The sequence below is a fragment of the Rattus norvegicus genome, chromosome 4, assembly GCF_036323735.1.
Source record: "Rattus norvegicus strain BN/NHsdMcwi chromosome 4, GRCr8, whole genome shotgun sequence".
Taxonomy (NCBI): Eukaryota; Metazoa; Chordata; class Mammalia; order Rodentia; family Muridae; genus Rattus; species Rattus norvegicus.
Genome location: NC_086022.1, coordinates 169,309,934 through 169,332,692, shown reverse-complemented (window position 1 = coordinate 169,332,692; position 22,759 = coordinate 169,309,934). Strand labels below are relative to the sequence as shown.

Here is a 22,759-nt window from a genome sequence, read left to right as displayed (position 1 = left end):
CTTCAGCTGTAGTTCTCTGGAAACATGGAAACAGTTTGAATACATTGACTGCTGCCTCTCAGTGAGAGGCTGGGCTTTACTGCGCTTTTGTCTCCATGTCTAATACTAGTTGTTTGGAAAGACTTGCTTCAAGCAGTCTATTCTGTTATTATCACTTGTCAATATTTATTTCTTAAGGTTTGGGGTAGGAAAATGTAGACCAAACATGTTAGGTTCATGACTATTTTGGTGAGGATTGGTTTTTGTTTTGTTTTGATCTCTGGATTTCTGTAGGTTGTTTTGTTTTGTTTTTCAATTTCTGACAGTGCTGGTATCGATTAGGGTGCCTCACTTTGTTATTAAGCCAGAGCCTCAGTCTTCTACCAGTTCTGTTATCCACAGAATCCTAGACAATAGTATTAATCCCTGTAGAACTACAAAGGTCAAAGCCTAAGATGATTTTGCTTGCTTCCTCTTCCAATCCTCCCTCCCTTGCAGCAAGTCTATCCTCCCTGTAGATCTGTACTGTTATTACATCCATGTAGTGCTCCTCTAAAAGTCTTTTTTGTAGCTTGTTTTATCAATCTTTATTGGAGAGGGGAAACTAAGTATAGTTTGTAGTTTAATGAACTTCATGCCTGATTCTCTCCTTCCTGTGACTTGCTGAGAATTTGAACTTAAGCTCTAGACCCTGCAAACAAGGCTAAACCTTTTTATTCAAGAAATATGAGTATAGAGTGGGAGCTCCTGCCTTCTCAATTTCCAGACTGTCATTTGAAATGTTTGTGGAGCCTCCTTACTTACCCTGCCTGACTTAGGCCTTGTGGTTGAGCTCAGGGCAGCAGAGCCTAGTAATTGAGAACTATTATTGTTGGCATAAAGTAACCATAGAAGAAAAAAAGGGACTTTTCCTTTTGCAGTTGAACATATCCTAATTACGACTGACCTCAGAGCTATCGTGTTATTGGGACATTTCAGAGAGAAAAATACTTCATCTAGAAGATGTTTAGTAGAATCATTTAATAGAAATGTGATGGGGAAGGGAAATCCTGGCAGGACTTTTTGGTACAAAGCTATCATCTTATCCACTGTGGAGGCTGACATGAGGGTTACAAGGTCAAGGCTGCTTAGCTTACAGAGCAGGGTTAAGGCTAGTGTAGAACACTTTACAAGGTCATCTCAAAATAAAAAGCAAAACAAAACAAAACAGACGAACAAAGAAAGAAAGAACCAGAATGGGCAAGATACACAGCTGATTTGAAAATGCTTACCTGGTATGTGTGAAGCCTGGGTTAAATCCCTAGTCCTCCACAGAAAAGTCTAGCTGGGTACACTGATGGCTGTGGGAAGTAAGGAAGTGAACCTAATGTCTTTCCTCTTAATTGCTTTAAGGGCAGATGATTGGTACTCTTATAATATTAGTCTTTACATTGTTCTGTTACTTAACAAGCTCGACTTTCCTCCTAAACAGTTCTCACACATAACAAAGTCAGTAGCATCTTTCACTGATGTAGATTCAAAATTAGATATAGAGTGAATTTTGATAGATAAAACTCCAACCGTTTCTATCATGAAGTTGGGTATATCTTCTCATTGAATCTAAAACATTCGATGTGTTACGAATAAAAACAACTAAAAGGTAAATTTAAGGGGGAAGCTATTATACAATTTTTGTTAATGTTAGAAGTCACAGCATATAAAGCATGATTTACATACTGGGAATGGCATTTCTATATGTGTATGATGTATGTGTTTGTGACTCTGTGTGCACATCACCAATCACATGTCAGATGTCAGAAAGTAGCCTTAGGTGTGGATACTTGCTTTTCTCTTCTAAGAGGCAGGACCTGTTGTAAACATCAGGCTGTTGGCCTATAGTTTCTGGGGATTCTCCTGTGTCTGCTTCCGTCCTATTGGAGGGACACTGGATTATAGTATGTGTTTGGCCTTATGTAGGTGCTGTGATCTGGACTCAGGTCCTCATTGTTGCAGAACAAGTATTTTACAAACAGAGCCATCTCCCCAGCCTAAGAAATGGTTAGTTTGCCTGCCTGCTAATTGCCAAACATATGCTTTTTAAGAAATCAAATTGGGGGGGCTGGAGAGATAGCTCAGCGGTTAAGAGCACTGACTGTTCTTCCAGAGGTCCTGAGTTCAGTTCCCAGCAACCACATGGTGGCTCACAACCATCTGTAATGAGATCCGATGCCCTCTTCTGGTGTGTCTGAAGACAGCTACAGTGTATTCACATAAATAATGAATAAATAAATCTAAAAAAAAAAAGAAATCAAATTGGAGTATTATGAATGAAATAAAAAGCAAGATATACAAACTGCATATTCCATGTAATATTTGAACAAAGGAGAAGGAAAATAACATTGTGTTTTCTCTATATACTTTAAACAGTCTTAGGAAGAAATCAGAAGCTACTTACTGTTAGCAGTGGTCACCAGTTAGGTTTATAAAGGACAGGTGAGGGACATCTACAGCATACAAATTAAAGAAACGTCAGTATAGTGTTGGAGTTTCAATAACGTGGCAGTTTATAACACCTTCATCAAAGTATAACTGATACTTTGATAACAATGTAGACATATTATGCACACAATTTTAGATTTTTTGAACCATTTAAATATTTATTAAACATGGAAAAAAGCAATTAAAAGTTTTAAAAATTGGCTGTGTAGTAGGTTGTAAGAGTCTAGGCTCTTTAGGCTTATGTGATTCAATCTAAAAGGTTTATTCCATGGACTTGATAGGAATCTGGGGGAGGAGGGGCTGGCAAGATGCTATAGGACAAGACTGGCAAACTTGAGTCAGTCCCCAGAGCCCTCATGGAATAGTAGGAGAGAGCCAACTCCCAGAAGATATTCTTTGACCTTCACTCGTTGATTGTGGCTTACTCATGCCCACATTCACATACACAAAATACATGCCACACAAACAGAGAGGGAAAATAAATGAAGGTAAAGTTAGTTCAGTGGTTTTGCAAACAATGAACTATTTGCTTGCAATCTTCAAATCTCACTTCATGTAAAAAAGTTTGAAAACGAAACCATCACAGATATGCTTCTGATCTCAAGGTATTAGCATTCTTGAGAATGAACAGCAAATTTTAAAGTATTTTATTTATTATTCTTTTTGAGGCAAAGTCTTTTGTAGCCCAGGCTGTCCTCGAGTTCTCTATACTGTTAAGGGTGGCCTTGAATTCCTGACCTCGTCTTTCCTTCCCAAGTGCTGGTGTGCAGCAGCACATATGGTCTATGCAGTGCTAGGGACTGAGCACAGGGTCTCATGCGTGGTAAACAGGCACTCCGCCTACTGAGATCCACTCCATCCCACGGGATAGAAGCAGACTGTGGGGATGTAATTTAAAACGTCTACTTATGAGACACCCAGATGCTGGCCTGGGCCACACTGATCAGAGTGACCAGAACAAAGACACCCAGGTACCTGCTGTGAGTACCAGTAAGATGGACGAATGTGTGAGGGAAAGATGGAGATGCAAGAGAAAGCAAACCAAAGGGTTTACACTGGAGAAAGGTGACGAGGAACAGGCAAATGTGAGGAGGCCATAGTGATAACCTGGCTTGGGCTGCACCGAGGGCCATGTCTGGGTCCATGATTCTGCTGCAGCTGGAATCTCTGTTGATGTCTGTGGCCCAGGTTACCACCAAAGGCCAAGCCGATGTCTGTGGGCTACCACCAGAGACCACGTGGATACCTGAGGACTGTGCCGCCATAAGGAGACCACGTGGATACCTGAGGACTGTGCCGCCATAGGGAGACCACGTGGATATCTAGACCCAGGCTGCTGCTGGGGGCCATGTCTGGTTTGTGGTCCTGTGGCAGGTAGGATCTATATTGATATCCTAAGCCCATATTACTACCAAAGACCATGCAGATGTCCCTGGTCTGGATTGCTCTCTTAGGCATTGTATCGAGCTGGCTCTGCCCCTCACCAGCTACCACATTCATGAGAGCAGGAGAGTCCTGACCCTCACTGGCTGCAGCACTTGGGAGAGTGGACCCTGTACCTCACCTGGGCAGCACAGTAGTTTGCCTTGGTGGTGAAGGCATGGGTGAGCCAGCCCTAGGACATGAGGACAGGAGAGCTGCCCCTGCCCCTTGCTGACTGCAGCATTGCATGAGCTTGCTGGGGCAGTACTGGAGAATTCTTCTCAGTGCTGTAGGCTCAGGTGAGCTGGTGAGCTGACCAGCTCAGCTACCCCTCCCCCACAGCCCAGATCAAGGATGGTGACTAGGCCCACCCAACATCTACTTTAGCTATGAGTACATGAAAGGGCCAGTCCTGCAGATCCAAAGCTGCAGGATCACTAGGACAACAGGATATCCAAGCGGAGTCCCAGTGAAGATCCAGTATAGATAGAGTAGCAGAAGCCAGAGACCTCAGACCAGACTAATGACTCATTGCAGTCAACATGTGCAAAGATGTGTGGACAAAAGTGTATACTGGGTGACATGCTGTAATACACCACAGTTTCCACACCAAGATTTCTTTTAAATTCTGTCTTTATTTTCTTTTGGAGGGTATTTTGTTTGCAGGGGTAGAGGATGGATGCGAAGGGACAGGGAGATGAATGAGAGTGGGTACATGATATGAAATTCACAATGAATTAATAAAGTTTGGAAAAAATCCTACTTGTAAAGAAATGAGTACTGGGAGTGGGAATAACGGCTAGATTGTAAATAAATAAAGGAATAGAAGGAAATGAGTTGAAGGTCATCGGTCCTCACTAGCTCCATTACCCCGCGGCAGGGCTCTGCCCCACAGTCCAGTTAGGACTAAGACAATCAAAATTTTGATATAAAGGGACTGGAGGACTCTAGGTGGTTTCAGTACAGTACTGAATGTGTATACATTTACTTCACTCTCATCCCTTTGCTTGTTATATCCCCTACCAGAGTGACTGAGCAGAGAGAGATCCTTTTGGTCAGGACAAGAGTCTTTCTGTATCTGTAGCAGCCAACTCGGGCCTTTTCAGACCTGGTAGAACTGTCTGCTGAAGGGAAGTGATGAGTTTTCTAATTTAGCTCAAGCATATTTGCTGTTTTCTCCCTCCTTTTGTCTCTTGATCTCCTAACCCAGATCACTGCTTTTTGTCTCCCTGATTTCATCATTGAGTGGAGCCAACCACTCAGCTCTGGTGTTGGAATCAGCTTGCTCTTGTTCTCCGATTTCTGCTTTCTGTGCCATCTGGGCACTCTTGTGGACGTCGCATCGTTCTTCCCCAGTCCAGATCCATTGTGGAGCAGGTGCTGAGGGAAAGCTGCATAATCCAGTAGTAGATGCTCTGGTGGGAAGTGAGACATTCTCTGTGCAGGACCTTACATTGACGTGATATTTGCCACTGAGCAGTCAGGGCTTTATTCAGTGCTGTGGACATGCTGGGTACTTTGCAAAAGTTTGTTGATTGCCAAGGCAAATCTCCTGCTTTAGCTTCTTCAGTTGAAATGAGAGGTAACGCTTATGATATAAAAGCATATTGAAGAGAAATGTGCTTAGAGGATAAGGCATTAAATGTAGGATTCATAAAATAAGATTTCTCAGGCTCTGTGAGAAAGGTGGAAGCTGGACTGTATAGGAAAGTAGATTGTTACTGCTTTGATCTACTCAGTGATGTCTTTTTCAAAGGAAAATATTTATTTTATGTGCATCAGTGTTTTGTCTGCCTGTATGTCTATGTAACATGTATGCGCCTGGTGCCTGAGAAGATTCCAGAAGAAGGCATTGGGTCCCCTGGGATTGGAATTAAAGATGGTTGAATCATGTGAGTGCTAGAAATTGAACCCTGGTCCTCTCTGAGAGCTGCTAGAGAGCTTCATGCTGAGCCCTATAACGCTTTTTTGATTCTAGAACGACTGAGCTTTGTTCTCCAACACTGCCCTCTCATCCGAGACAGAGTCTAACTATATAGCCCAGGCTGGCCTGCGGTGTAAAATTCCTTTTTTTTTTCAGCCACTGGAGTTCCTGGGCACTGTTATGCCCAGCCTCACCCGTGCAGCCAGCTACCGATGCATTCCCCTCTTCTCTGTTTGATCCACTTTCATTTATTAATTTTAGATAAATAGACAGTTTTGTCCTTAGAGGAAATATTTATGAAGAGAGTCACTGCTGCATCTGTATTTGGTAGGAGAAGGTACATAAACAGTAATTCCAGGCCACTTCTCTTTATAGCCTGATGCCTTTTCTCCACCCCCCAGGCTTGAAATCTAAGTATAAAAGTAGAGAATATGACTCTAAGATGATTGACAGCTTTACCACCTTGTTCTGAAAACAGGCAATCAAATATTCATTTATAATCACAAATTGCTTTTGGAACAAGAAAGGTTTTACTTATAAAAGGTACATTGAGCATCTTACTTACAAGCAGAGTGGAAGTGAGAAAATAATAGAAATATTCCCATCAAATGCTTATCGTCTAAAACTGAATGCCGATGACGAAAATCTGATATTAGACAGAGCATGTCTCATGTGAGGAAAATGGACCAGGATAGAAATGAATCTAAGACTTTTGAAGGCTAGGATCAGCCTCAAGTTATGACACTAAACGTCAAGTAGGGTTACTCGGGAAATATGGTTCCTTACAAGAGTTTGGTGAGATCAGGAGACATTTTAAGGGCTCTTCATGACATCTTCAAGTCTCAGGTAAAGGGATGAAATTTTCTAAGGCTGGAAGTTAATGATTCTCTTGAGAATGTGGTATGAAAACCTAAGGGGAAGCCTATGACAGGTCAAGGAACATGAGGTGGAGAGTTGGGCTTGAGATGGAGACAGACCAGGGACATGGCTACGAAACCAGGGTCATAGCTGCTGGATACATCACAGGCTTTCTGTAGTCCTGTTGACAGCCGTGTTTATCCCTTTTCTTCCTTAAAAAGTAACTGAAATTTGTGCAACCTCATTTTCCTGCCCCTTCTTAAGGGGCTGCTATTTGCACCTGCCCACTCATCACAGGAACCTTAAGCCAGCAGAAAGAGGTTTTTCCCTCCAAATAATATAATCCGACTCTTTGCTATTGTTCTGTGTACAATAAGTAAGTAAAATGGAAGAAACCATTCAGAATATTAATCCTTTGAGCTGCTTTTTCTAGGCTCTGTAATTTCATACAAATTATTCAGCTTGGGATCTCAGATAATTATAATTATGAATGCCTTGTTTTGTTTTTTGAAGTTTTTATATTTTGAGGTTAGTATAACCCCTTTTTAATGAAGCCATGTCTAGTTAATCCTTTGTTTGTTCAAATGAAACAGTGCATTAAGTATGGAATTAGATTAATGAGGTAAATATTATGAGTCATACACTCTCTAATCTGATACTCATTCTTATTTTTCTGACCCATGTGTTGTTTTCTGTCTTTCTTTCTCTCTTCATATAGGTTGTCAGTCCAGTGTAAAGCTGTTGGAGAGAGGGCGCAAAGGTAATGGATGACGTAATACCCTGGCTGCCCCGAAGCATCTTTTGTTGTGGAATGGTTATTCCTGTCCTCTCTGTATGAATCCACTGTGAGGGGCTGCTTTGTGGACGGAATCCTTTGCAAGAGCACATCAGCAGGAAAGAGAAAGAGACATTCAGTTGGAGGCTCTTGCTGAAATGGATTTAACTCTCCTTTCCACAGCCACCACTAGCCTGACCTCATACATTTCTAGTACAATGGAGTGGCTGAGCCTTTGAGCACAGCCCCATTACATCATCGTGGCAAATTAAAGAACTAGGTGGGGAAAGAGGACTTACTGTTGTCATGGCCCATGAGATGACTGGAACTCAAATTGTTACTGAGAGGTTGGTGGCTCTGTTGGAAAGCGGCACCGAGAAAGTGCTGCTAATTGACAGCCGGCCATTTGTGGAGTACAATACGTCCCACATTCTGGAAGCCATCAATATCAACTGCTCCAAACTGATGAAGCGAAGGCTGCAACAAGACAAAGTATTAATTACAGAACTCATCCAGCATTCTGCAAAACATAAGGTAAATGCTTTTTTTTAATGACTCTTGAAGTAAGCAGGAAATATTCAGGAAATGTTTTAATTGAAGCCTCTTTTTTAAGTATAGAAAATAATTTGAGGAAACTTTGATTGCTTTTTAGATTTGGTCTTCTTGCAGTACCTGAAAATAAATTAACAATCATACTTTCACATTAAGAATATTTTAAAGATTTATTAATTTATTTTATGTATGTGAGTACACTGTCACTGTCTTCACACACACCAGAAGAGGGCATCAGATCCCATCACAGATGCTTGTGAGCCACCATGTGGTTGCTGGGAATTGAACTCAGGACCTCTGGAAGAGCAGTCAGTGCTCTTAACCACTGAGCCATCTCTCCAGCCCCACATTAAGAATATTTTAAACTAAGTCAGGCATTGTGGCTTATGCCCATCTGTTATCCTAGCATGGGAGGCTGAGGGGAAGGATTGCTACAAGTTTAGGCAAACTTGGGCTACATAGTAAGACCATGGTCAAAAATGCCATGGGAAGGAAAAAGACCGTTTTAAACTATACAGAATAGCTAACTTATCGTAATTTGGACACATGCTGTGTTTCTTTATATATTAGTGAAATTAATGAAATTAATCTCAATGAAGTTATCTTATCAGTTTAAACAACATTTTGTATCTTCAAACACACTGGAAATCATTCTTTTCAGGTTCTTTGAAAGTGAGAACCAATCATTAGAAGTGGAAGTAACATTAATGTGTGGTAATATTGGTTAAGACATTATGTTCAGGAAAAAAGTATTACCGGGATAATGAAGTATTATGTATGCGTTAGGGAAGTCTGTTCCACCTACCCCCTTTTTGAGTAGGGTCTCATATGGTCTCATAAGGCTCAGACTGCTCTCAAAGTTGCTATATAGCTAAGGTCAGCCTTGCACACCTTAGCATCTTTTAGTAAACAGCTGATTTCCTTCCTGTTATATAGGAACTCTGTGTGTGTGTGTGTGTGCGCGCGCGCGCATGTGTGTGTTGGGTATTATCCTCAGAAATACCTCCTTTTGAAGTAGCCTCCTGGCTTGGAAGTCAGCAATTAGGCTAGACTGACAGGCCAGTGAACCTCAGAAATCACCCCCCACCATCACACACACAGACACACACACACACACACACACACACACACACACACACACACACACACACGCACTGTAATCAACTTTTTTATGTGGGAGTTGAGTACCAAACTCAGGTCTTCATGCTGAGATAGCTCACAGTCTCCTGTAGGAACTATTTTAACAAATGTTTCTTTAGGTGGAAGATAGTGTTTTTTAATTTTGTGAATTATATCATTTGTAAATTTTACCATTTTATATTATCAAATTTTTAGTACATCTTAAAAGTAGCATCAATTTTGCCTTTGAAAAGTAGCATAAAAACACATAACCAACCAATTCTTTGCTAATTTTACCCAGTAAATAATTGATTGCATCTCATTTTTATTCAATTTACTAATTGAAGTAAGCCATTAACAGTTTCAAGACCAGTAAAATGTGAGCTCCTACAGAGCCAGTGACTTGTTAGATTATTTTTCCCAAACCATCCCCCCCCACCCCCAGAATCCCTTTTGAAGGCAGGGTTTGACTTTGTGTTAGGTGAGATGACATTGGTTCTTGGTTCTTCTCCGAACCTCCCAAGTGCTGCAGGTGTGGGCCAAGATGGCAGGTGTGCAGTGCCCTGCCAGGCTCTCATCTTCTTTCTTGACACGCCTCGCATTTGCATTTTAGGTTGACATTGACTGCAGTCAGAAGGTGGTAGTGTATGATCAGAGTTCCCAGGATGTTGGTTCTCTGTCGTCAGACTGCTTTCTCACTGTGCTTCTGGGTAAGCTGGAGAAGAGCTTCAACTCTGTTCACCTGCTTGCAGGTGAGTCCGGGACCCCGGTGGAAAGGGCTTGCTCTGTCGTGTCATTGTGTGTGAGCAGCGCCACAACTGAGGTGTAAAATGAGTCACAGCTTTAGCGTGGCCTAATGCTTTCACTGATCTTGGATACTGTTACTCCTTCACATTCCTCTAACAAATTTGTGAAGTGGTGTTTTATTTTATTTTTTGTTTGTTTGATTCTGAGGCAGGTTTCATTGTAGCTCAGGCTGGCCTCAAGTTTGAAGCAGTTTTTCTAGTACTGAAATTACAGCTGTGAACTATCACACCTGGCTGGGTCAGTGTATTCTGACTAAAACGCCTCTTTGTGTCTTATTAGCTGGCAATGTCACATATGACTTGCTTGTAGCCACTTGCTTCTGTCTGATGATTTTCTGTGTACCTGCTGTATAAGAACATTGAGTGATCTGAATCTCAGCTCTTATGAGTTCTTATCTTTTGGCCAGAGCCAGGCCAGCATTACCATGTCAGACTCTTACTATATATACGTGAAGCAGACTCCAGAGATAAGCTTACCTTCTCAGGCATATGAACAGTGACATAAAGAACAAATTTTGCAGACTGTTTTTTCTAATTACTACGTAGACTATTTTAAAACTTACTTACTTTTTGCCAAATGGCATTCCTTTGTTTTCTGGGAAGGTTCTTATCAATCAATTGTAGCTTTGGGAGTGGCACTCACTGGGCCACAAGGAAGAATACAGGTTCAAACCAGCTGGTGCAGCCTTATGTCTGACGCCTCTGGAGTCATAACGCCTCATTCCCTTTTATAAAAAAATATATAGTCTGTGTGTGGTTTTTGTTTGTTTTTTATGCTTGGAAAAAAGTTTTAATATGTGTTAAGCAACTGGGTAATTTTGTCTAGCATGTGGGAAGGTCTACACTCCCTGAGAGAGCACAGTGCCACACATGCATCTCACGGACTCCAAACCAAGTGGTCATCCTTCGCTTACCTGTTACAGATTGGCTCACAAGAATGGGAAAACATTGACCAATGCATGGGACCTTAACATAAAGTTGCTACCAGGCAGAGAAGGATGTTTTTTAAAGTGTGACCTGAGAAAATATATTAGTAGATATTATCAATCTCCACCTTTGGTGCTTATTAGGAGGATACAGTGACCTTGATTAGTTAATGGCAATTGGTTATTAGAAATATAAACATGTTAGTTTTAAGATCAATAGGTTGTTGGTATACAGTTTTAAAAGGTTAACACTCTGAAACTCCACGAAGGTTTAGGTAAGATCCCTGTATTTCCAGTTCTTTCACACATTTTTGCTTTAGTTCTTTAGGAAGAAGGTTAGTGTTTTGTCATTGTCCTCCCCACCCCCACACCACACCCCAGGGCGTCTCTAACTACACTTTACATTTATGCTGTGTTTCTCTAGAGTCTCTGTATGTGTCCTTGAGTGAAGCCTACTTTTCAGAGAATGTAGCTTACATAATTCTGTGACTATGATTATATTCTGTCCTGTCTCTGTTGGTAGGTGTGTGTGTGTGTGTGTGTGTGTGTGTGTGTGTGTGTGTGTGTGTGTGTGTGATGTTAAGCAGATGTTCTAGCACTGAGCTAGCTACTCAACCCCTGTCCTCCCACTCACCCTGACAGGTACATTTTCAGGATGTATAAGTAAGTGGGTTAGATATAACAACCTTTGAGTTCCACTAAAGGTAAATTTGGTATTCAAGTTTTTGTAGCCACTGTGATGGACTTTACTTCAGAGTTCTAGCTTTGTGTTCTCGTTTCCCTAACCCCAAAATGCAGAGGCTCACTCATGTTGGGCAAGCACAGTATTAACTGAGTCCCATGCCTAGACCCAGTCTTTAAAATGTTTGTATGTAAGATATCCCACCTTGCTTTTTTGAAACGTTTTTCCTGTGGAGAGCTCTGACCTGACAACTTGGTCAACAGATAGCCGTTCTGTAGGTGTGTTCTTAGTGAGTTTCTACAGTAGGTGTCTAACTTGACCTTCATTCCCTTTGCTCAAGGGCATTCCTTTGTTTTCTGAGAAGGTTCTTATCAATCAAGTGTGGCTTTGGGCGTGGCACTCACTGGGCTATAATGAGGAATACAGGTTCAGTATAAGCAGCTGACCACCTTATGGCATAGGGAGTCAGAACACCCCATTTTCATCTTATACAAGAGATATTTCCTTATATCATTAATACCTTTATCACTTAACAATATCTCCTTTAATATAAACCTTAGACATTGACAGAAAGAGGGGTTAGAAGGAAGAAAAACAAGACTGGAGGAGTAAAAGAAAAGAGTGGATGCACTGGTGACCTAGATTTCAGACATTTTTGTTGACATGCTCCTTAAAGCTGAGAAGGACAGGTACTGTATTTTTTTCTCCACGGCTCATGGCTGAATGTCGTCAGAAAAGTGATGTAACTGGAGTTATGTTTTTTTTTGGTTTTCTTCTTTCCCAACTATCAAAAAATAATTATTCAACTTACTGGGAGAGTATTTTTTGTGAGAATCAGATAGTACATGTGAAATCTGTTTCAGTAGTCTTTTTGAAGACTATCATTGTTATGAACTGGAAGACTGAAATAATCAGTTGTTAACATTGACTTATGATTAGCTATTTAGGTTTTGCTAATCTTAAGAAAACTTCAAAAAACAAACTCATTTCTTGGCTTTCACGTTATAATCTTAGTCTTTTTGCTGTTGTTCTTATTTAAGAGTACTAGGTTTATTTCACAGAACTGAAATAAATAAGTAAATAAGTGAGAAAAAATCCTTTTATCTCAGGCTTTTATTTTATACTAACAAAGAAAAGATGAAGAAATAAATGATTTAATTTGATAACAAGTAGGTTAAAAGCTAGCATACAGATAAATAATACTATTCTGTTACCTTCTCTTAATCCCAGTTGGCTTCTTATTGTTGTTGTTGTTGCTGTTGTTGTTGTTGTTGTTTTCAGTTAGGGGTGACACACACCCACACTTCCTTCCTCGTGGTCTTCCTGCTCCCCTTCTGCCACTTTCGAATATTCTACAAACATATGCTAGCATGGCGTTCTCAGTCTTTCTCAGAGTCTCGGAGTTTTGGGTAGTGCAGCAGCCTTGCCTGGCTCTCTTCCCCACTGATAGAAGCAGAAGAGTAGCTTTGGGACAGTGGTAGAGCATCTGCTTAACATGTAAGATCCTGGATGGTCTCATCCCATTGCTTCTAGAAGGAAGGAGAGGATAGGCCTACATACTCACAGACTTCCCTTTTGTTTTCTGTGATTATGGAAATCAAACACTCAGCTATACAGCAGCTCATTTCTGTCCTGTAATGAGTGACAGGACAATGGTACAGCAGATAAAACTCATGACGAGTCACAGACTTCAGTTCTTCACATACAGATGGTGATTCAGTGACTCTTCCATGTTCTCACCATGTGCCTAAGGCTCCTACCTACAAGTATTTCCAGAATCTTCTAGACTTTTTTTAAGCCTAGCTAGGGAATAAAGGGTCCTTTTTATTGTTTTTTCTGTTTTGTCTTTTTTTCCCCCCTTGAGAGCGGCCTTTTTGTGTATACCTGGAGGTCCTGGAATACATAGGCCAGGCTAACCTCAGACTCATAGAGATGTTTCTGCCTCTGCCTCTGCCTCCCAAATGCTGGAATTCAAGGCCTGAGTCATCATGCCTGTTCGTTTTGTTCATTTTTTCTGTTTCTTTAACCTACTTTCTCCAACTAAACCACGTCTACTCCAAAAGGCCACACCTCCTAATAATGTTACTCCCTATGGGCCTATGGGAGCCTTTTTTAATTCAAACCACATCTGCCATGTAGGTGCTGGGAATTGAATCAGAGGCCTCTGAAAGAGCAGCCAGTGCTTTTAACCACTGAGCCATCTCTTCCAGGGTGTCTATTCTTAAAGACCTTCTCTAGTAACTCTTTGTCAGCCTCTTACAGATTTTAGAATCATGACCTTCATACTTTATGGAATGAAGCAATGTATAAAAATTATTATTCATAAAATTCAAATCATTAAATTATTTTAGCCAGAGGGGCTCATCAAATAAATGTGTAACTACTTCATCCTATGCGAAACAGTAGATTAGAATAATTATAAAAGAAAAACATTATTAAGTATTTTGTGGGAGATAGTCTTAAGTTCATTGCTAAGAGTTTTTAGTAAACATTAAGTCTCTGAACACAGCTAAGATCTTAAATTACTGTTTGCTGTGATTGAAGGAAAAATACTTTTTTGCTTGAGGTATTACCTAGTATAGATTGAAGTGAACAAATGTATACTGAGACTCTTAAGTATTTTAAACAGGAGTCTAGAGTGATTTAATAACTTAATAAATGTTAAGTTTCTGTTTAATGGAATTACTGTGCTTCCCAAGGAAATCATAATAGAATGCATTTTTTCTGGTTACAGATTTTCTGTCAGTGCTGTTATTATCAATTCTATTATATAGTTTTGATGTTTCTTCCCCTTTGAAAATGAAAGAACATTTCCAATCATTTCATACCAAAACATGTAGCATCTGATAAGAGATTAAAATAAAATATTTCAGTAAAAGCACTCCAATTATTCAGAATTGGTTGCTACTTGTCAAAAACAAACAAACAACAACAACAAAAATCTCAAAAAAAGGGCTGGGGATTTAGCTCAGTGGTAGAGCGCTTACCTAGGAAGCGCAAGGCCCTGGGTTCGGTCCCCAGCTCTGAAAAAAAAAGAACCAAAAAAAAAAAAATCTTAAAAAAAGAAAAGTCTCCCAAACTGAAAGTGACCCAGAGTTACCGAAATAGGTATTTACATTCACATATACAATGGAATTATTTCCCCTTTAAAAAAAAAGAGCTGAGGGTTACAGCTCAGTGGTAGAACATTGGTCTAACATAACATAGAAGAGGTTCTGGAGTTAATCTCAGGATTGAAAAAAAATCATGCTGTTGTTTTTTACAACATGAACCAGGAAACCATTATGCTGAGTGAAATTAGCCAGGTACAGAAGGATAAATTCTACATCAGATCCACTTACATATTTAGTCTAAAAAGTCATTGAAATAGAGAATTGAAAGCAGATGTGGTGTGTGCTTGTAGTCACACCACTTGGGAAGTAGAAGCAGATGCATCAGGAGTTTAGGGGGATCTATCCTGGGCTATAATGACTGTGTCATAGACCCAGAAAGGGTGGTAGGAGTGATGGGGCTGGTGTTGATTGGAGGATACAGGCAGACCTTTTGAGTTATTAGTTGAGTAGGTTTCTAGAGGTAACAATGTGGTAAGAAGTATAGTTAATAACACATTGTATACTTGAAATCTGCTAAGAGAATATAATGGGTTGTTATTACTATATCCACTAAAAATATAAGTATAATAACATTTCAAAATTTATATCACATGGTTATAAATTTATTAAAGTTTTACTTGCAAGTTATACTCCAAGAAAACTAGAAGAAAAGGAATCAGTTTTGTGACTTCTTGCCATGTATTTTCCTGATATTCTTTGAGTCTTAGTTTGCATGAAATGTTTAAATTATATTGTCTTTCATGCAGTTGTTACCAGGACTAAGACATTATGCCTGAGACTCTGTCTTTTGATAAAATGGACTGTAGAGCCATCTAAAGTACTTACTTGTTTTCCTCATTCTTGATATTTGCACAAGCCAAATACAGTTACCTGGAAGACAGCAGTGACATCAGTCTTGTCTTGTACTACTTGTGTCATTGTCCTCTGGAGAGAGGCCAGGTCTAGGCATATTTGGCTTTTTCATCGTGGGCAGAATCTGATGGGCATATTTATGGTCGTGTTGTAGATTGGGCTCTAGGGAAGGGGCGACTGGGAGAGCAAAGGCTTGTCCCTGCCCTTGAGAGTCTCCTAGTTAATTTGGGAAACATGTCTAAACAGAACGAAGCAAAGGAAAGCACATGGTCATGTGCTTTGTGATGTATAATAATGTGTAGTCTGTAGAAATAGGGGACGATTATTTACAGCAATGGAATTGTAGTAGAACCTTGAAAACAGTAATGTTTGAGTGTGGAGGTTCCTTTGAATTCAGTGGGGGAGAAGTGCAACAGGATAGCTCAGTGAGGAAAAGCTCCTACTGTGCACACAAGAAAACAGTGACTTGAATTCAATCTTGAGAACCCTCATGAAGGTAGAACTAACCCCACAGAGTTGTTCTCTCACTCTGCTTATGTGCCATGCCCTTCTACAAATATTATACACAGCCAGGAGCTAGAGATCCAGCACAGGTAGTACAGGGCTTGCCTAGTGTCCAAAAGCTCTGGATTTAGTCCCCATGCCACATAAAACGGGTGTGGTAGCACACACCTACCTGTAATTCCAGCATTCAGTAGGCTGACACGGAAGGAGTGTGAGATCAGAGTTCGCTTGGGTTACAGAACTTGATTTAAAAACAACAAACAGTCGTGGAGGTAGATTTAGAGGGTTAATGAAGAGACTGGAGGGTTTTTCTTTTTTTCTGTAAAAAGAAAAAATAGGAATGTAGACAAATTGATATACATGCTCTTTAAACATGAGTTTATTTCAATGTGATGGGCATTGTGAGCTATCAGAGGTTTGGCTACAACATCTGTCACCTCTCAGTCACCACTAGATCTTTCTTTGTTCCCTCAGCCTAGCCAACACCATCTTTCAGAATGCTCTAGGAGCCTCTAACTTGTCTCACATCCTCTGTCTTGTTACATTCCAGCCCATAATGCACAGTTGAAGCCAAAGTTAAATGTATTTTATTTCCAGATTGTTTCCCTTTTCAGTTTAATATGTGCCAGTAATCTTAGGATAAATTATAGACTCCTTAACTAACTCTGACCGTGGCTGACTTTTGTCTGCCTCTCTGACTTTAGCTAAGCCACTTTCTTTTGCCTCTTCCCTTCTCCCTTCTCTCTGTCCTTTCTCCTCTGTGCTCTGCTCCCCTCTTCTATATCATCCCTTCCCCCTCCTTCCCTCTCACCCTCTCGTTTTCTCTCCCCCACTTTTTAGATTATCAGTCTTTATCCCATTTGCTTAGAATCTCCAGTCTTACAGTTTCTGGACCTCCACAGAACCCTTTTTTCTTCTCTGCCTCTGAGGCTATCTCCTTGCCACTTACTAGGCGTCTCCTACATTTAATGTAATTTTAAACCTCCTGGTTACAAGGTACAGTTGGTTACCACAGGCTGTTTTTTAGCTACCAACCATAATTAATTAAAGTTTTGATCTTATAATTATTTGGCTAAAATTTGTCTAACTAAATTGTCATCTCCAGAAAGTGCCTCTGTCTTGGTCCTTTTGCTTAGCACTATGTCCACATTATAGTACATGCGCACTGAATGATTCGTTCGTTTAGTTTTTGAGACCGGTCTCTGTATGTAGCACTGTCTGTCCTGACCAGTGCAGCCTCAAACTCACAGTGGTCTGCCTGCCTCAGTCTCCCAAGTGATGCGATCAAAGGTGTGCATCGCCACAACAGGCTCTTTTTTTTTTTTTTTTTTAGCTTTAAGTTTTTATTGAATTCCAGCCTCAGAATTGATAGCCAGGTTTCAGTGTCACTGTCTCTAGCCAGTATTTTCAGAATCTTCACAGGATTTCTGAAAGTAACTTTTAAGACATACCAGATTTATAGATGTTAAAATCTTGGTAATTTCTCCAATTCTTTTTCTCAATGTCAAGAGTTAAAAGCTCAACTATTGGAAATTTAGGATATTAGAAAAGAAAAAGTTATATAACCTTAAACTGTTTAAATTTTCCTTAACATTTCCTATAATGATAAACTATGAATTTCAACTATAGAAATTTCTCATTAAAATGTTCAAGTATTTCCTATTTAAGCATATTGGAAGTTCTAAAATGTTTTTACTTAAATTAATTTGTACTGAGCTACTTAAAAAATAATTGTGGCACTTTAGTAAGACATTGATTCTACTGCATACCTTAAGTACCTCAGGTATAACCTTCAATAGCAGGTTACTAGAGAGAATAAAGTGTGGCCTTAAGGCGTGAGTCGTTTGGGACTGTGAGGGAACACTGAGGTCTGACGCACATGATGCAATCCTAAAATCGGTATCCTCACCCTTTCCAACCAATGCCACCACCAGCATGAGGAGGGGCTCCACAGTGGAAGGAATCAATGTAAGCTTTTATTTTCTCCAGATCAGTTCCATGGTGTAAAGCTCTCTCTGTAAGCAACTGAGGATCATGTATTCTTTGTGCTCCAGACAATATTTCTTCTCCTCTCATGAACATAAGAGTTGGACTGTTTAGGATTTCTTGGGTCAGGCATGGTATAGAAAGGTCTTACGGCCAATGGATATTTATCAAGCACATAAAATTCTGCATCATACTTTTCCTTCACCTGATGACCCGACAGTTTTTCATTTGGTTTACTTAGATCTTCATCATCCATGATTTTTCCTTCTTTCTTGTTCTTTCTGAACTCTTGACTGTCTGATTCAGCTCAGCTGTTCCGGCTCAAACTCCTCTGGAAGCTGACTGATTCAGTCTGGCTTCTCTCTTGGCCTCTGGCTGAATTGCTCTGTCTGATTTCGTAACTTTTGCAATGTGTTCTAATCTTCTGGCTCCTTTTCATTTTCTGGCTTGTTCTGTTTTCACCTGTTCTTTCTCTGCATCCTGTCTCTATCATTGTCCCAGTAAAACTCCCTTCTTCTCGCCTCTGCTCCTACAGGAAGTAGTCTCTCCTTCCTGTCTGTTCTTGTGGGAGTTGCAGGGGTGGGGCGGGGGTGGGAGTGGGGTGGGGCAACCCATCTCTGTCAAATCCTTATCTGATTGTCACCTTGTCTGCCCCTCAGTTAGACATCCTTGTTTGAGATTAAATGTGTGTACTAAAATTGTGTCTGTATTCCAGAGGGATTAAAGATACAACGCTAAGGGCTGAGCCCTACAACAATTAGAAACAGGTCTTTTCTTTTCAGTAAGTAACACAGTGTCAGGGTTCACAGTGTGATCAATATCCTCCAACAAAATTGTGTTCCAGTTGTTTTTATTGGTGATTGGCTTATTGAGTGGGGATCATTTTCTTCCCTTGCTGCTTTTTCCAAGTCTTCTATAAAATTGCAAAGTTGGTCAAAGAGGAAGACAAGGTTTCATCGTTGTTTGTACTAACTATATTAAACCTAGGCCTAATGCATAGTGCTCTGTCACTGAGCTGTGTCCAGGCTGGCCTTGAACCTGCAGTCTTCCAGTCCCAGCTTCTAAATAACTTGGATATAATGGGCCTGTTCCACAGGACCCAGCTACAGACTGTTAATAAGAGCAGGATACACAGATTGTCGTGAGAACTTGCCTAAAAGTAGGTAGTTTTGAGCTGCACATAGAAAGGTGCTAGCAATGACTTGTATAGTGACTGAGTCTTGACTGTGTACTCATTAGTAGATTTGAGTGAATCATTCTCTCTCTGGAGTGAAGACTTACACTTCTCTTGATTCATAGAGTTACCTTGACTTATAATTGTATTTTATTTTGATAATCACTTGAGGGGCGTCCAACAGCCACCTTGTCCTCCTTGGGGTACGATTGTAACTACTGTCCTAGAGGTTTTCTAAGGGATGTGGCTTTGATTCCTGGAACCACAAACTGGGCCACTTAGGATGTCTGAGAAAATTTATGTGTTAAGTGTTTGGAAAAGTTCCCTGGGTAAAGAAGTATAAGGGTCCAGTGTTGCTTTTGGCCTATCAAAGAAGTGGTATTCACTAGAACTACCTTTTCCCCCTTTGGTAGTGGAAGGTTATTTTCTTGCTTTGTGCCTTCTCTCCTATGCTAAGAGTCTCTGGGACATTGTCATCTACAAATAGGAAACAGGTTTTGTGCCCCCACCCATGCCAATATAATTTTTGTCTTTGAATGGAATCAGGAAATCCGTTTTGAATACTAAAAATATGAAAGACTGCGTCCATCAACAGTTATTCATTGTAAAAAAAGGAAAGATTCAATAAACATTTGTTGAGTTCTAATTATATGCTAGGCACTATGTTAAATGGTGAAGTGATTAAAGAGTGTTATTCACAGTGAATTATAGCTTGAGAAATATAGGAGTACACACACACACACACAACTAGACAAACTCACAGTTATCAGATCATTCTGAATTGTGTAAAATTCACTTTTAGTTTGTGTGTGTGCTTTGTGGTTTTAAACCTCAGGGCTGGCTGTGAGCTTGCCATGTAGAGGAGATGCCCTTACACTCTTGCTCCTCCACTCAGCCTGCCTCGCTGAAGTTACAGATGTATGTCACCACACCTAGGGAATTTTACAGAACAACTCAAGGATATGCCAGCAGGACAGCCCAGCAGGTGAAGACACCTGCCACACAAGCCTGACAACTGGAACTCCTAAACCATCAAAACCATGTTCAGAGACTGTCAGCATTTAATACAGCAAAGGAAGATTATATTAGCATTTTAGCAGTGAATATAGGTACATGTTCAGAAGGTTTTGATATAAAATGTATTTTCTTGGTCAAAGTAAAAATAAAATTGGAATACACTGTTGTAGAAGAGGCATCACTTGGGCTTGCCTGTGTTTTGAAGAATACATGAAGTGAATTGTAAGGATTGACTTGACAGGGATTCATCCAAGTAGAGAGCACAGCTTTCTGTGTTAGGTACATGTGGGATGATGATAGGGCAATAGTCTGAATATTAGGCTGGCATTATATTTCTGCCTCAATAGCTTTAGATTTTATTTTATAAATAGGAAATAACATCAAAACATTATTTTGTAATTTTTATGTGGCAGCAGAGTAGAAATAAATAAACAAATAAGAAAGAACAGATGGTTTTGAGAGGGTTACTACTGAAGTTATTCAAGTATAAGGTATAAAATAAAAATTAATTAAAAATGGAGCATTATTGTGCTATAGTAAAGTGTCACTTTTGTTAATTATGTAAATATTTGGCTTTTAGAAAATGGCTTTTACAACTGATTACAAATAAACCAAGAAAAAGAAATAATCAGAATTGTTGAGTAGAATCTTATGCATTTTATTTTACTTGGCATATTTTCTCCTGCCATAATGCATTGATACTTCATAGTGTTTTTTTTTTTTTAAACAGAAAATAATACTTTTGATTGGAGTTGTGAAGGAGGTGCCCTTGGGAAGAACTTTTGCTTGGCTGAGTGAAAATATAGGGACATATAAATGATGTATGCCTTTGAAGCTCTAGCAAACGTGATCTCTTTCCAAAGTGATATGTTTTTATTTCTACACATGCATTCTTTTGGTTATGGTGGAAGATTAACAAGCGGCAGCACAGCAGCGTGTCTGTCATTTTTTCCATCTCCATTTCTCTCTAGACCAGAAGCCTCTGACTGTGTCTGTCTGCCTGTTAAACACGTTAGAACCCCACTGAGTAGGGTACAGCTATTCTCAAGTTCAGCTGTGCACTGGGGACATGTATGAGTGTTACTACCATTTTACATTTTCTCCATTCTTAGCTGATAAGCAGCATAGAATTTAGGGTGGAGAGAAAGTTGGTAGTATTAACGACGAGATAAGTCCATGACAACTTTTAAAATACGACTTTCCACAAGGAGAGGGGTAATGAACTGCTGTTTGAGGTTTTGTAATACACTAATGTGGACTGCTTGGGACAGTAAGCTTTGTAACAAGGTCAGAGAAGCTTCTGCTTTGAGTTGGTGACTGGCAGCTCTGAGGATATATAAATGAGCTCTGTGTTCCTTCCTTTTGATGTAGATCTTGTTTGCAAGAGAATCTTTGAAAGGAAAAGGAATAGTTTAGATATTTCGAAACTCATTTGCTGATGAGACCACAGACAGTTTGTAAAGGTTCAGGATAGATCTTCAGTGTCTCATCTGTTGTTAATTAATGAAATGAAACTGGAGTGAGAATACAACAGTGAATGAAAGGTCAGTGAATGGAAACCACTGTCAGTGACAGCGGATGTCAGCCCAGTGGATGTTGTCATAGATAAAGAGCAGGAAAATGTGCTCTTTGGCTGATGTAATATTTTCTGGAAGTGCACAGTTTGGCACATTTCAGGCCAGACTGAGCACTAAATGAAAGTTCCAATTTCATCGAAATCTATTAAATATTTCAAAGTCTGACTTAGTGTTTGTACTAAATATTAGTTGAAAATACCCAAACAAACTTACGTTTTATTTAGCAACAAAGCCTCCCTAGCAACCAGTTGTATGCAATTCTGCTTTAATTGCTTGTGGCTTCTGGTCTCAGGAAGGGCTAAAGTATATAGTTGGAGAAGGATTAGGGAAGGGGGTATGAGGGAGGAGTTGACCATCATATGAACCTTCCAGTGTGTTTGCTTTTGGGTCATCCATGCTCTTGGCCATAATCCCTCACTCATCACTCTGTAAATGAGCCTAAAAGACGTTGTTTACTTCTCCCCCACAGAAGAGACATTGTTTACATCTCCCCCACAGAAGAGATTTTAGCAGCAGTTGTGTTTAAGCCTCTTATCTCTGGACACACACAGACACACACACGGACACACACATGAACACACACACATGAACACACATGGACACACACACACACACACACACACACACACACACACCTCTTCCCTCTTCCCTCAGTTTGGGGAAGAGCTACACCCATTGTAGCATTCGTACTAAGAACTACCAAATCAGAGTCATAAGGCTTGGACACCATAGATAACAGGGTGTCCCTGCTGAGAAAGGGAAGTTAGAATTCTTAGGAAGTGGACTCATACCTTAGCTCTGCTATGTATTATACAATGCAATTCTGAGCCTCTGTGTTCTTATATATAAATAGGAATAGAAATGACTTTTACTTCACAGCATATTTAAAGATTGAAATGATGCCTGTAGAATGAGGGATGGTAGGCCACCCCTGTAATCCTGGTGTTGCTTGTCATTATTTTAGTTCAGTATATTCTGTTGTTAGTTTTCAGTATGATTATTTACAAATTTAAAA

General features: G+C 40.0%; 1 protein-coding gene across 5 annotated transcripts in view; it reads left to right on the top strand.

The window, feature by feature from the left end:
- Positions 1–22,759, top strand: part of Dusp16 (dual specificity phosphatase 16) — an 83,391-nt gene that overhangs the window by 28,816 nt on the left and 31,816 nt on the right. For 3 of the 5 annotated variants that reach the window (NM_001106624.3, XM_039107456.2, XM_063285918.1), the window contains exons 2-3: positions 7,380–7,970; positions 9,721–9,859. In NM_001106624.3, coding sequence (NP_001100094.1) covers positions 7,743–7,970; positions 9,721–9,859 — 367 coding nt within the window. In that variant the 5' untranslated portion in view covers positions 7,380–7,742. Of the gene's footprint in view, positions 1–3,645; positions 3,832–7,379; positions 7,971–9,720; positions 9,860–22,759 lie in introns of those variants that run through there. The other 2 variants (XM_039107457.2, XM_039107458.2) reach the window with 2 other exon arrangements.